We start from the raw sequence: 15,787 nt of genomic DNA on the forward strand, positions 1-15,787 counted from the left end.
CAGGAATGCAGTATTTCCAGTTGTGATTTGTAACCCTAAATTCTGTTCTGAAATATAATGCCTCACTTAGAAACTAATAAGGATTCAGCCTTTGCAAAATATGGTTGAGGTAGTGCTTTTCCTTGGCAAAAATAAAGATAGTTATTTTTAGATATTTTTAGATATTTCAGGGTTAAATAATATCTAAGAAAAGGCTGAGGGTTCAAAATCTGAGATGTGTGCAGAAAATACTGTTCTTTCAGAGCCCTTTTGTGCATCTGGAGTTTCTGAGCACAGCTAAAGAAGGAAAGCAACTTCTGTACTCGCCAGAGTAATAGCACAGCCACTTAATACAAGTGGCTACATTTCAAACATTTAGTTAGATAATGCCTCATATACAAAATGGCAACCAGGACCTAATTTCTGTTTCAGGATCCAATCATTCATTATTACCTGGTGCAGCAGACTGTATTTTCCAGCAGCATTCTACATATTTAAATATGAAAATGAATAATACAATTAGCACAGTAGCTCTTGTTTTATGTACTGTAATGCTAAATGATGTATTATGTTTACATTGAGCTTTCAGTATTGTGCAAATTTTGTCAGCAGTGCATAGCTACAGTGTGGAATCTTTTAGGAGAAACTGGGGGCTTTGGCAGGTTCATATTAGATTTAGAAATAACTAGTCGTTGTGAATTTTATTTGAAGACATGGGAAGAAGCTCTTTAAAAATACTATGCTGAGCAAGACTGAAGATTTCCTTGAGATAAAATTATATTACTTTAATGCAATTTTCAAAAGTAGTACTCTGTTTTACTTACATGAGGAACCTACACTTGGAGCTCTATGACTTCATAGAAATTGACAACTCTAGTAACCAAACATTCACATTATGCAGCAAAACAATATGTTGTAATAAGTAGCTAGAAAAATCTTTTTGATTTCAGTCTGTTATTCATATCCTTAGATAAAGTATACTATCAAGAAAAAGCACAGCTGAATGTTACCGTGAACAATAATAATGTTTGGAAGAGTATGTCATTGTCCTTTGGGCATTTGTTAGCGGTATCCTGACAGTCTGTCACTCATCTCTCTGCAGTGTGTATGTTATGGTTGGGGCAGATGTTCCGTTCTCTTCGTGCTTACGAGAAGTGGAAAACCCACAAAATCAGCTGAGATGCAGTCAAGAAATGGAGCCTGTAATAACCTGTGATAAGAAATTTCGTACTCAATTCCATATTGACTGGTGTAAAATCTCTCTGGTGAGTTATTTTATTATTGCATAAAAATGATATTTGTTAGAAGTACAGTATTTTATGCCAGACATGATTGAGGTAACAGTTTTGCCAGCCTGGCCACACAACTCTGCCAAATTCCCCTTTATCATGACTGATTGACATTGTTTTCCATCTAGCAGACACTCTTAAGATTTTGAAAGGCTTTTACTATGTAGACTAAATTCTATTGGAGTTGAGCACCAATGAAACCATCATACTCGTTTTCACTAGCAGTGATTTATATAAATGGCTAGAGAACTCTAGGGCTTACAGAACTAAAACTAATGAGAGAATTACTTATGTAGATGTAGTTCATTAATTCAGTGTGCTAATACTGCTAATTACACTTGCTTTCCTAAAAAATGTGTGTCTATATATGTATGTTTTCTCAAATACTGAGTCTACAGCACTGACCAGTTAAATAGTATTTCTATACTGTTAAAAAAATCTTTCTGGAAATTGTCTGAAATGTATTTCATGTTAAAAATAGAAAAAGCAATAGACTAATTTCGTAAACTAATGAAATAAAAATAAATGGGAACATTCTTCTCAGTTGAATACAAGAACAATGATAACCAAACACAAGACTGTTTGTCATGGAGGGACTATAATTCCCAGACAAGCTTTTTAAGGTTATTTTTATTTAGTTCTTGTAAGGAAAATCAAGAAATGATGCAGTATTGGAAAAGAGTGTTGCAGATAAGTTTGAACAAAGATGGTGAAGGTATGTAAACTTAGATAATTGTTGAGCTGCTTCAGACATTACACAAGAGGAAACTGAAAGGGAGATATGAAAGGCTTTTGTACAACGTAAAAAATGTATTGAGTATGAGAAAGGGTATTCATATACAAAATCGATTAGATAACTTCCAACCCTATCTTTCCATACACTGTAAATTAAGAAAGCTGCTAGAAAGCTGGAAAATACTTGTTTTCAAAAGAATAACCAGATTATTTACTATTTATTGGCTTTCTGTTGAGAAATTACAAAAGGTACATGTGTACACAGCAATACTTACCAGCACCTGAAAGATAGTAGAAGGCAGTCAGCCTTTGTCAAGAACAAAGTATGTCAAGTCTTTGATTTCCTTCTACAAGAAAGAAGTACAACAGAGGTGTGGTAGCAGATGTAATTTCTTTTTGGTAAGGCTTTTTGATACTGTCTCATAAGCAAGCTAGGCCAGGAACATGGCCTAGATGAAGCTAGGAACTAGTGGAGGGCCAGTTGGATAGCCATAATCATAGCAGAAGTATTAATAATTCCTTGTCATTCTTCATTAATAAGCTGGATGATGGAATGTGCTTAATAAATTAAATTTGCAGACCCCATGAAACTGAAAGGATCTGCAGGTGCATTGAAGGACAGGATAGAATTCAGAAAGGTCTTGAAAATTGGAGAAACAGCATTAGAAAACAGGGTGAATTTCAAAAGGAGCAACAGAGGAATAGTGCACTAACGCAAGGATAATCAACAGTACCCATGCAGAATGAAGAGCAGCTGGTTAGGAGTACTTCTCCGGAAAAAATCGTCCGATAGTAACAGTGGCTCATAAACTAATCATGAAGCAGTGTTGTGCTGTTTTGAGAAATGCAGAGATCACCCTGGGATGTGTAACAGAACAGGCTCTCAGAAAAGCATAATTTTCTGCAGCAGCCTATAACACAGCCTTCTTGAACTCAGCACTTGTTTTGGCAGCATGCCATGATGACTGAATTTAAACAGTCTTGGGGGCATTTACTGTTGCCAACAGCATTGCTGCTGCATGCTGTAACCTGGTGCATCAAAGGGAAAAGGGAGCCAAGCTTCCCTCTATCTAATCACAATCTGCTTTTCACAAGACAAGCCAAGGGGCAGGAAGCCCCCTAAGATCTGTGGGCTGGGAGGGAGTTGAGCTCCGTTTCCCGTAACCCGTAACAGCATAGACCAGCGAGTGAAAATACAACCATCGTATCCTCTTCCTCCCACTTTTTATGGGTGATGTTGGCAGTTAACACCTAAATCAAAGAGTGGATTTAAGTTTGTAGGTCTCAAATTCTGAAAAGAGGGGCAACGCAATACATGCTTCCTCTTAATGCTGCTTTCTGATAGCGCATTCTCACGCCGTGTATGGATTTCTGACAGTCACATCAGTAAGTGCATAAATATTTTTTTTTGTGCATTGCTTAGGGTTTGAGATTCAGCTAAGCAGCCAGGTGGAACTTGGTGTACCTAACATAGAAAATGCTGTGGAATTAATGAGTGGAGAATACATAAATTAATTTTTGTCAGACTGTCTTGCACTTTATATATATATGTATGCATTTGAAGCTCCACAGAACATTATTTCTAGCATTCCATGAAAACCTGTTCATCCATTGCATAAGTTTTAATACAGCATTTTATGACAAAGTATAAATCGTAAAGAAATGACCATTAGTTGCAAGATCTCTCAATGAACAGAATATAGGCAAATATAATTTATTTTCATTAATGATCTGGACAGAGTTTTAAAACTAACACTGATAAAATTTAACATTAATATCTAACTGAATATAACAAGAAAATGGAGGCAGAAAATTGAAAAGTCATGTGGGAAAGGCAGCCAATTAAATGCAATAGGAAATTCAGTAGCAAAAAAAGGTTATGTTTCTAGGAACATTAGATACAGACATAAAAAAAAAAAAAAAAAAAAATTTACTTGTGACCAGGAATGCAGCCTTCTGGAGATTAGTTAAATTAGGAGGTAGAAAAACCTTGGAACTCTGGCTCTGATCGACTAAGTGCACATCTCATGTTGGGGTGCTTTCTGCATTGAGTGGGTGGAGGAGGCAATAGAGCTGCTTGGTCCTCAGCGGCTCACTTCATGCCTCTTGCTCTTTTGAGCACTGGATGGGATGTGAAGCTCAATAGGAAGGAGGAGGAAGAAAATTGTAGGTACTCCATTCTGCCACCTTCGTACAAGAGGGGGCAGTATTGTTATTTGGGAAGACTAGTAAGAAATGGATTAATTCATCAGAAAGAAATCACTATCAAATAATTAGTTTACAATAAAAATGTTCACTGAATTTTTATTCAAATACATTTGTGTGAGACATTCCTTAAATTAATCTATAAAAACCATAGTATCTCTGGTAGGCACAAAATAAAGTAATAATACTATAATATTACTTGTCACATTGATCAGAAGCTTTCAACAAAATGTAAGGTTTTCTTGTTTAAAAAAAAGTGATTGGATGAAATTGTACAGAGTTTGTCAAATGTGTAATATGGATTCTTTTATATGCTGTGGTTGGTTAAATACCGCCTGTTTTTACATTCTGTTACTTTGTTATATAATTGTCTTTTTTTTTCTTCTTTTTTTTTTTTTCTGGGTATCAGGTTGACAATACAAAACAAGTTTCCACCTTTCAGGAAGTGATTCGTGGAGAGGGGATATTACCTGATGGTGGAGAATACAAGCCACCTTCTGATACACTGAAAAGCAGAGACTATTACTCGGATTTCCTAATTACACTGGCAGTGCCCTCGGCAATAGCACTGGTGCTTTTTCTAATACTTGCCTATATCATGTGCTGCCGACGGGAAGGAGTGTGAGTACTTTAACACACTAATAAGTAGTTGTAGATTTTTCTAAGATTATAATGGACAGAAGACTATTTGTTAGAAGAATTCCATTCAGTTCATTAAAAACATTTAAAACAGGCCAAAAGATATTTGCTTGAAATATTGAACTATTTCTCATCTAAGCACATACAGTAATTTCCAAGAAAATGGATATAGGGCCTGTAGTTGTTCTAGTTGAAAGGGTTAAAAATCTCAACCTACGCATAAAACTCCACAAAATCTCCACATGTGCACAACTCTCCAAAATGCCCCAAACAAATAAAATACTAATAAAGGATCATTGGTTCAGGACAATATTAAGTAATTTCTAAAATGCTAACTTTTATAAAATAAATCTGGTTGAGGAGATGAACTGAATTTAGACATACTATAAAAGAAAAACACATAAAAGGAAAGCAGCAAGTAACGTAATTTCTGCCATTTCTTACACAAACTACAATTTCATTTTGTCACAGAATTTATTTTAGCCAGAAGCTTGTTAACTTGCATTTTCATTTCTCTGTGTGTGTGTCTGTGTGTGTGTGTCTGTCATCAGTATCACATCTCTTTACGTGCGTTCATCGAGGCCTCATTGTAAACTCAGTTGCAAATGCTGCCAAGTTGCGTTTAGCAATAACCTTGTCAGCATTTCTACATCATGTACTATTTTCATCATCAGATAGATTTAATGTTCCAACTATCAATGCTATTATTTAATTCATAAATTTTGTTTTGTTTTTAGGGAAAAGAGAAACATGCAAACACCAGAGTAAGTGTCTTCTTTCCTGTTATTTTTCTTTTACCATTTAATTTTCATTCTCAGTAGCTTGTCATGCTTCATACATGTGTGTCATAACCTTCTTTCATTCTCTCTAATCCATGGTTTAATTCATAAATGTGAAAGCTGCTTTTAAATCTTGGCAAGGATAGAAGACCAGAATAAAAAGGGTTTGAAATTAACGACTGTCAATTCAAAATAAAATAGTGCTGTTAGAAAAAATATGTTAATATGTAATTTATACTCCTGGTTATTAGACTTGCCAGCCTATATCTTAAAGGCAGTGGACAGGAGAACAAATATTCTTGAAAGTATCCAGTGCATATACTATGGAGTGTTTCAAAATTATGAGTTTTTATGAATCTACCACAAGAATCAGGAGTTAACCAAAACCTTTATTTAACTGCAGCAAATAAATGTAACAGTAGCCATAAATTGCACAGTTTTGGATCCTATGAAATATACTTATCCAGACAGCAAAATCTAATGGAATAATTACTGCCTTAAAAATTAAATAAATCCAATATTTATTAAATTAACTGTGTAAAGATTTACTGTAATTGCTGCACTATAGAGTCTATAGCATGCATCAAAGCCCTTGTATTTTTAAGAAAAAATAATAATTGTAAAAGTCTATCCATTTTGAGAGAGCACTTAAAATACATATTTACTATTTTATTTCCTTTTGACATAGCATCCAGTTGGTCCACCACAGTGCTATACAGAAATCCACCAAAGAACTTCGTGACATGTCTAAAAATAGAGAGATAGCATGGCCTCTTTCAACGCTTCCTGTGTTTCACCCCGTTACTGGTGAAATTGTACCACCCCTTCACACAGACAGCTATGATAATACCAGTATGCCACTGATGCAAACACAGCAGTAAGTATTTAGATTTTATTTTTTAATACTCGCTATGTTGCATGATTTAACTAAGGATTCCAGTGCTTGTCATCTGAAATGTGCTTATTATGGTGGTATTGCTCTGATGTTCACATTTTAAGCAGAAAGAAAGGCCTTCTGTTATGAATTTAAATGGCTGGGTTTCAGTCTGCAGACTTGGCAAGAAGCTTTGCGTGGAACAGTAACGTTTCTGCATATTTTGGAGAAAAACTACTTTTGACAGAGGACTCGATTAAAACTGTTCTATTTTAGACACCCTGCCTCTTAACCCGTGTCTTTGGAGTTCTGGTATAAAACTACCACTGGGTTGGTGGTAGTTTCATACCAGAAAATCCAGGCTTTGTAAGTAGTTAGTCATGTACCTGTCACACATGGTTTATGTTTGAAATGTTAACATTGAACAGAAGAGCATATTCCATTACACAGATAATAAATACAGACAATGAAAACGCTCAGAGCTCTCAACCGTTTCCATTGTTGCCAGCCTCTCTCCAAGACAGAAACCAGAAAAATATTAATTTCTATTCCTTAAAGTTCATTTATCAGTAACTTAATGAAACTATTGAGACATACCCATCTAGTGCTTTGCACATGTTCTAATTCAGGCGAGTTGGTAGCACTGTAGAAAAAAGGCATTTCTAGATAGGATTGGTTGAGGTGTCTGAGGCTGAGCAGATCTGAGGCAGTGGTCTCAGACGTGGCTGGCGTTTTTCAGTGCCATGCTACGACACTAGCTCCAGTTGGTAGCTCCTCAGCGGCATCCCTGCATGGCCCCGATGATATTGGTCCAGTGCCAGCACTAACTCAGCCCCAATTTACACATGCTCGCACTGAATTCCCTTCAAATGTAGATATGTGCTAGAAAGTGTTTTCTTCTCCCTGTCCCAAATTCTCCAGAAAGTACAGCTGTATAAATTATCCCTTGTACAACTGCTGCAAAGTGCTCTACCCTGTCTTTTAGTTTCTTCTCTATTCAGAAGAGCAATTTTTTATGACTGGGGTGCCAAAGCCTGTACCAAAGGCTTTCTTGAGTTGTACATAGAGTATTTATCTGCTTCACCTACGTTCCAACCCCTAATTCCTTTCTGTAAAAACAACCTCAAAATCTGGTAGCTGTTAAAATAGAGACTTAAGCAGGACACAAAAATACAACTTTGCCTTGATAAGTGAACTGGTTCGTTGTGTAAAACTAGCTGACCATTCATTCATTCCACAGTCAATAATTAAGTTGCAAATACTGTCACCTTTTCTGTATTCATCACTTATAGAAAACAAACTTTGCATAACATCAGAAACCTGCGGTGACTCGTTATCTCTGATGTTTCACGAATTCAGAGCCTTTGAACCTAGTTGACAAGTGATATAATAGGAACTACCCCTTGACACTAATTTTCTTTCTTTCATTGACTTGGCTAACCTTTTGACAACTGTATTTGCATAGTGAAAATGAATTACTGCTTCATAAGCAAAAAAATGAAGTTTAAATACTGAATTTTCATGCATAATATACTTCAGACTTTGTATGGAAGCATTAAAGATATTAAATTGTTTTTTGTAGGAACCTGCCACATCAGACTCAGATTCCACAGCAGCAGAGTGCAGGTCAGTACTGAGAAAATATTTAACTATTAAGTGACCAGTGCGGAGGAATCACTAGTCAAAACGCATACAGTCTATGACAGTGGAAACCATTTTCAAATATAGTAAAGTATTACAGCATTGTCATTCCAGATTTTTTTTTTGATACACCAGTGAAAATTTTGGGATGGGATTGATTGAACAAGTAGGAGAAATGCTACATTAGGACTCAGCATGAGATGCTGGAATCTGGTACAGCCAAGTTAAAAATCTCCTCATATAAATAATTTCCTATTACAACATGAAGATACAGCCAGATTCCCAAATGTGGTTACGCTGTTCGGGTTCTCTAAAACTTGATAGAAAATCAAAATTTCTAATTCTCACCAATAGTAGTTAAGTTCTGAAGAAGGAGCTCTTTATAAAGAGTTGATATTGGGGAATCTGTGGTGAGGGACATACCTATGCTACAGGTTTCCTGTGTCTTATTTACCACTTTTGCATCATTTTCACAAATCCTAATATACTGACTGAGGTCATGAATGATCCCATCAGAGTATTGACTAAGGCTAATTGTTCTCTCTAGTTAGCGTATCAGGTCTGAGAAAAAGCTATAGCCATAGCCATGTGAAAGGGGAGAAGGATCATAGAGGGAAAATGTAAAGGCCAAAGTATAATTTTTGAATATTCAAAGAGGTATTTAGGCTGAACTCTAGAGAGAGATACATGTATTGAACATAATATGGGAACTACAGCTCTAAGAGGAAGACTTGTTTTAAGTTAGGAGTTACATAAGCAACTCTCTTTTCATTCAAAATCCTTCTTCTTCATTACTGCTTTCGGGGATTAAAGGAGAATTTCGTATGACAACATTTCAAAGATTTGAGGCAAGTATATAAAGGATGCTTCTGCCCATGTGGGGTTTTTTTGTTATCTGGAAATTAAAACCACATTTATAAAAAAAGAAAACTGACTGCAGTTCTACTAGCTTTGCTATTTGTGTGCTTTATTATACATATACTGGAAATAGTCGATGACCCTGGCAGTCAAAGCCTCAATCCAAAGCCTCCAGCACTGGTTTGGGTTGACATTTAGCATAGCTCTTAACAATCACTACTGCAGGCATTTTGAAGGCAGAATAAAAATGTCACACAGTTCAGCACTTCTGTTGTGACTGTTTTAAGAATTCCAGTCTGTCTTCCAGTAAAAAAAGATGCAAAATCACCTGGTAGTACTGTATGTGGACAGCAGTGAGAAATTTTTAAAAAGGTATGAAACATAAGGTAGCATGGGTTTGTCGCTTGCAAGTCACACTGAAGAACTGCCATAAAAATAGATCTTAAAAATCCTCCTGAGTCTGTATTTTCTGTAGTACGTTATTTTGGTAGACTACACCTGTTCTTTCATGTTCATCACAGACGCTGCCTGTGACAAGCTCTCAGAAATCCAGGTGGGGGGAACTGTATTTGGGGAACACAATGTTTCCTCCTCTTAGTTTACAATGAGACCTTCCTTTGTAACCGAGATGTGCAGATGACACTGCAAGCACTTCCATAACATGATGGCATGTGCCTCTTGCAGATTATCCTCTAAAGGATATCTGCACCTCGTGTTGTCAGAAGGTTAGATTTTTAGAAGCTTACGATTTAAAACAAAATTCAGGTACTCCTAAGATTTTTTTTTTTTACTCGCATCAGTACAAACTTAGCAATCAATTTTATTGATCTGTTCAAATAAGAAATTTACAGAACTAAAACACTTAAGGCCAAAAAACCACTATAGAACTAGACCTTCATTGTTTAATTTTCTTCCTTTCCTACAGAAAATTCCCAATAATATACTCAGGATTATTAACGTACTATCAGTCACCACCATGAATAAGAAGATAGTTCTATTTTAAAACTTCAGTAGACCATACTTAGTAATCTGAAGAGCAGAGCATGTCTAATAACCACTATCTTCTCTAGGAACTCTCTGAATCCCCAATAAGAAACTTTATTTTTTTAACCTTATATAGAAATGTAGACTTAATAGCTGACATAATGCTCGACTATTTCAGAAAGTTAAAACATAATTGAGAAAAAATTGTATGAATGGTGACAATTCACATCTAACGTTTATATTACACTGCTGAAAATTGCTACTGGTCTCCAGTATGAAAGGGTGTATTAAGTTCTGTAATTACCTGTTGATTGGCAAAATTCATGAGGACTATTTTAAGGTGCTTAGATGATAAAGTTTATAGGATATAGGATATTCCTATAATGCAAAAGACTAAATAGTGCGTGTACACTGCATACTGCATTTTCCATTTTGAGCTTCACAGTCTCCCTATGAAGCCTGTTAGATCCCAAATAGAAAGATAAATTCCCAGGTAAACAATCTTTTCCCAGCTCTCTCCCTTCCCAGAAGCAAGCAAGCAAAGCTTTTTCATGCATATGTCATCTTTTGGTCCAGGTTGTACTTGTGTTTCTCCCATGTGGTTGTTGATAAAGGACTAATAGACACTATTCATGTGCTGTGCTACCAATTGACAGTACAATATTGTTGAAGCATCACCTGCCACTGATGAATTATGTAAATTCTCATCTATTTGCAGGTAAATGGTATTCCTGAGGAAAGAAAGCTAACAGAAGCAATGAATTTGTAATCAGAGAAGGCAGCAAATTGTCTTATTTCCTTATTTGTTCTGATTGATGCATGAATTTTTCTGGTGTATATTGTGCATGCCCACAGTATTAAGATGATTTCAGTGCCAGAGAGTCCAATCACTTCCATCTAACTAATGTACTGTATCCTTTTGTACTTTGGACATTTTTGACAATTTGTAAACACTTATAACTTTTTATATTTGTTATATTCAGAAAATAATCTTTCAAATATATGTATTCATAAATATCAAACTTTATTCTGTCTTGTGATCTCTCCTGAAAGTTTTAACAGGGAATTAAAAACTTCAGAATAAGCACCAGGTTCAAAGGATTTCAGACTCTGTTCAATGGGATCATACAATTGCCTTACATTTGCACACGAAAAGCAGTAGTGTGTAAGCCTGAAAACCTGTGCAATATAAAGAGGCTCAGAAATAGTATTCCAGATTTATTAGGCATTAATTTTTTAGATATTATCAAAATGTAATGAGCAAAGTTGGGTTTGGAAAAAACAAGTAAACAAACAAAAACCTAAAACTATTGCTTGTTGAAAATTGGATTTCTGTTCCTTTACCAGCTATTTACCCTATTTGACAACTTCTAAGCAATAAAACATTTAAAATCTGTTCATTCATTCATCTGGTTATGTTAGAACAAACTGTTACAAACTGCTGCAGGTAGAAATTAATGTCTGCAAACAAACAAGGGTAAATTTTGTTACGGTATACATGGACAAACTTTTAACTCTTCAAAAATACTCTTTAATTTTTTTTGGTGATATTTCTGATGCCCCAATGTGTTTGGTTTTTTTAATATCCTCCACATTCTTTGTTCTTTTTGCAGCAAAAAGAGTTGTGGGAGAACTAGCTATCCAATAAGCCAAGGATTGTATTTTAGATTCTTAAAAAGGAGTTGATTAAATACATAATTTGCTGGGAGGTGGTTACTTTGAGAGGCATTTGTCTATGCAGCTGAAGGCTTAATAATACAAACTTTGTTAAAAGGATTTGAACAGAGATTTCCTTATTTTTCAATAGATGGTGATAATTTATCTCCTGACACTTTTCTTCGTATTTTAAATGAATTCTTCTGATGCTGCTTTAAATCCTCAAATGCAGCCTAACACAGGACTTCAGGGTCTCCAGCTGTAACAGCCCACACCAACAGTTCTTGGGGTTTTACCTCAAAGCATCATACTGCTTTAAGCTGACACTTATGCTTTGTCTTTTTTCTGTAATATTTTCTCTTTCAGAAGCTGTATGTTCATCAAGACGTTGCACTGTAAGCAGAAAGCTGCGTCTGCTTTAAAATTGCTAAATGCTGGCTACATTTCCTTAGCTGAGGTTTCTGAGGTCTCTGCTAAGAGAAATTGTGAGTCATTTAGGAATTTAAGACTGAGGCTAAAAAGAAGCTGTAAAATAAGGTTATTAGAATATGTAAAAAGACCAAAGTAGTCACTGGCTTTTTTTTTTCTTTTTACAGTTATGACGCTGTTCTTTCAAAACACAAAACCTTATTTTATGTTAATTTTTAAGCAAACAGTGATGTATTTATAGGCTTGGACCTGCATGCAACACCTCGGCAGATAGTTAAGTCCTGAGCTGCTTTTTAGACATACTTTGTGCAACAAGTATGGTAACTGGTTGCAGCAAAGTATATAATCAGTGCTCAGTAGGTTGTACATACTTGTATATTGTCAAGCCTTAAATGCCAGAGTTTGCAAGGCTGCCCTAAATGCTAAGCACAATCCGCAGGATATATTAAGAAATGCATCTCGCCATAGGAGTAGTGCCGGTGGTGGTTACGCTGTGAGAGGGAGCTCAAGCCACGGTCATACGAGTTGAAAACCTAAGTCACTTTTGGACCCAGTTGGGATAGAGCTCCATTCCTACTCACTTTCAAAGTGGCATGCATCACGCCTACTTACCTCACCCAAAAGGTACCGGGGAAGACATTTCATCGGTCAGTCAGCCTCCTAAGAGACCCCTCCTTTTTCCCAGCAGCTTGGATGGTTATTGGTGAAAAGTGAATTAGAAAAATCACACACTGAGATTTATAATAAATTAAAAATTCACATCTTTTATCCAAGCTGTGAAAAAATTCAGTACGCTCAGCATTTGATTTCTATTAGTTTCTACTACTGTTTTCAAATGTATGAGCTGTCAGTGCTTTGAAACGGAAATGAATGGAATCAATTTTAAGTAATGATTTTTAATGCAACATAAGACTAAACTTTGTAAATAGTATTGGTTTCACATCGTAACAGTTTCTGGTAACTTGAGGATGACATGACAATCAATTAACTACCAGTTGAGCTGCTCCCATCTTACTTGTATTAATTTGTAACAGTGCCAATATATTTAAGGAAATTTCTTAAACTGTTAGGTACACACACATAAAGAATCCATTTGTACCGGTGGGTGCCCCACCTATTCTGAAAAGAGTCTAATGATGTAGGTGACTTGGGTATTAAGCATACCTGAACTATTTTATGATTGAAAGCTTCATTTATTTGAGGTAAGTTTAATAACAAATTATTTATTTTTACTTATTAAAACAATTGCTATGGAAGCATAGATTTATAAAGCTGGCTAAAGACACCCAATGGCTAACGAATTAGTAAGAGTGCTGCCTCTTTTAATGATGTACGATGAGAATATGGACTGACATTGTATTAAGTGACAGTTGCAACCAAGTTAAATAGAAAGCACTACCTATGTCTTTGTAAATACATGAAATGTAAAATCTAATAAATAGGAAAACTTTAAGTAGTGATGTTGTTGCCTGGTTATTTTGTGTAATGGTGTCTGAAAAACTTTTTGTTACAGTTATTAACGTTATGGACAGTGATGCTGGATGCTAAGGAAATGTCTAAGAATTGAAGCGGAGCTGATGATTGTGCAGGGTTTCTGTTTAACTGGGAGAGATGCCGAAATAGGTGGTGTAACTGGAAGGGAGGGAGAGTATTTGCACCACTTAGTTCAGGTGCCCACATGAGATACTACCTCCCTGATTAAACAAGGAGCTTCGGGCATAGGAACTACCACTCTCAATCCTTTGCTTAAGGAGCACCTTCTTCCCTTTAGTGTGGGACTTCATCAGCCAAGTGCAAAGCTGAATTGACCCAAACAAATCTTAAGGATGGGTTTCTTGATGTTGCCAGACTGAAGGAAAGCCACGTCAGTTCCTCTGCTTTCACCCAGAGCTCTGCCGCAGAAGTTCCTAGGTTGTAACCCCGGGGAAAAAGTATCCAACACCTGAGCTGCGGAGTTCTGCTGAAGTCCCCTGAGCTCCAGGGGCCCTTTTGGCTATCGGAGCTGTAATTGCATCAGGCCTGGGACAGTGTGATTCACTGCGTAAGACTCTTTCTTCCTGCATTGTATCTGGAGTAATTCATGATACGAGTATCTGCCCTTCATTTCAAGTAACAGTATCCAGAATACCACTTTGGAGAAACTGCAATACCAATCTGTAATTTAAGGTAGGCATAAGAGTGAACTGTAGCCCAGCTAGAGTCAAGCAATCAAAAGTTTTTACTTAATTGATGCTGCTCCCATTACAAAAATAAGCATCCACAGCACGTTTATTTAATATTTAAATTACTTCATATTTTTACATAACCTGAAAAGAAAATATATTTATCCCACATACAGTAATAGTAAACAAGTGCATTATTTAAAACATTAAAAATAAATCTTTTAACAAGTCTGTACAACAGATAAATAAAATTATATCTACAATACTTAAGTTGTGAAGAACAAAACAAAAGTTATCCCTCAAACTTACAGTTCCCCATTGCTCCTAATACTGGCATAGATGAAGGTTATGCATCCTGTCCCCCACTACACTGCTCACCTATACCATTTCTTCCAGCCATCCAAATGTACTGGTCGAGGAGGTTAACTCTGTGAATGTTGGAAGTACCGCACACAAACAACAAACAGCTGAGTATCTTTTCAAAAGCTTCAAAATAGCTGGCAGACTTAGTAAAACTGCTGAATGTGGGGGAAGTGAATGATTTATTTTTTTCTTTTATATGATGAACAACTGGTCATTCTTTAAAAGAAAATGTTCTCCACCAAAAAAAAAAAAAAAGGAAGCCATTCTTTTCACAATTTTTTTTGCACTCATTGGTGGCTACAAGGTTGAATTCAATTTTTTAACTCAGATAAGATCAAAACCAGGTACGTGATAGTACATATAGTACAAATTAGGATTCATATTGTTTATAATCATATATAATTGCATATATGCTTGGAAAACAATACTGTGCTCATGTTTTTGACCACTAACAAGTAATCAGTAGAAGAATAAAATGAAAAAGCAACTAGAGGTCAAACTATCACTTGAACCAAAACCATAAACAGCAGAGAAATGACTATTAACTTCACTGAGTAAGTGGAATGTAAATGACAGCTTGTCACTACCACAGTGAAGGGCTATTTCTTTCAATTTTACTTTTTATGCTAAAGGAAAGAGTTAATAAGAAAGATGGGCACTGCTAAAAAGGATGGGAAAAAGGTTCCTCCAAACAGCTCCAACCTCATTTCATCTGTAATTCTCAGACTCGACCGTCTGCATGCAACAAGATGACCACTCAATCCCTCCTCCTCGTGGTATCAACAGATTGCCTTGCAGCCTTGGCTTGCGTCCTTTTAAATGAAAATACTGTTACAGGATAGAATATGGCACCAGTTCCCTCATGAGACCTAATTCAAGGTCACCTACAAACTCAGAGAGAGGTTTGAAGATCACCGTTCTCCTGTCCTCCTGTTTCCTTAAGATCTGATGGAGTGGATATGATGGGATTTCATCTGACTGGAAAAAGTTGGAGGTCTTCCAAAAATCCTCTATCTTGAACTGTCTTCCAAAAATTCTCCATCTTGAACTGACTCCCTGAAAACTATTCCTATGTTTGTTCACTGGGATTGTACAAAGAACTACATATAGTTAAATGAATTAGTGGAAAATGTATGAAAAAGCAAACAAATTTTCTTTTTTTTTTTGGGGGGGGGGGGGGGGGCGTACAAAAGT

At 36.1% G+C, this 15,787-nt stretch overlaps 1 protein-coding gene across 1 annotated transcript in view; it reads left to right on the forward strand.

Annotated features, from left to right (window-relative positions):
- SGCE (sarcoglycan, epsilon) overlaps positions 1-10,752 on the forward strand; it is a gene marked incomplete at its 5' end in the record, with an annotated part of 22,272 nt that extends 11,520 nt beyond the window's left edge. The window contains 7 exons of the mRNA XM_009697452.1: positions 1,082-1,244; positions 4,618-4,829; positions 5,585-5,611; positions 6,315-6,503; positions 8,083-8,126; positions 8,955-8,989; positions 10,702-10,752. Of these exons, the coding sequence (XP_009695754.1) occupies positions 1,082-1,244; positions 4,618-4,829; positions 5,585-5,611; positions 6,315-6,503; positions 8,083-8,126; positions 8,955-8,989; positions 10,702-10,752 (721 nt within the window). The remainder of the gene's footprint in view (positions 1-1,081; positions 1,245-4,617; positions 4,830-5,584; positions 5,612-6,314; positions 6,504-8,082; positions 8,127-8,954; positions 8,990-10,701) is intronic.
- Between the last annotated feature and the right edge of the window lie 5,035 nt (positions 10,753-15,787).

This window comes from Cariama cristata, unplaced genomic scaffold (genome assembly GCF_000690535.1).
Source record: "Cariama cristata isolate BGI_N322 unplaced genomic scaffold, ASM69053v1 scaffold18493, whole genome shotgun sequence".
NCBI lineage: Eukaryota > Metazoa > Chordata > Aves > Cariamiformes > Cariamidae > Cariama > Cariama cristata.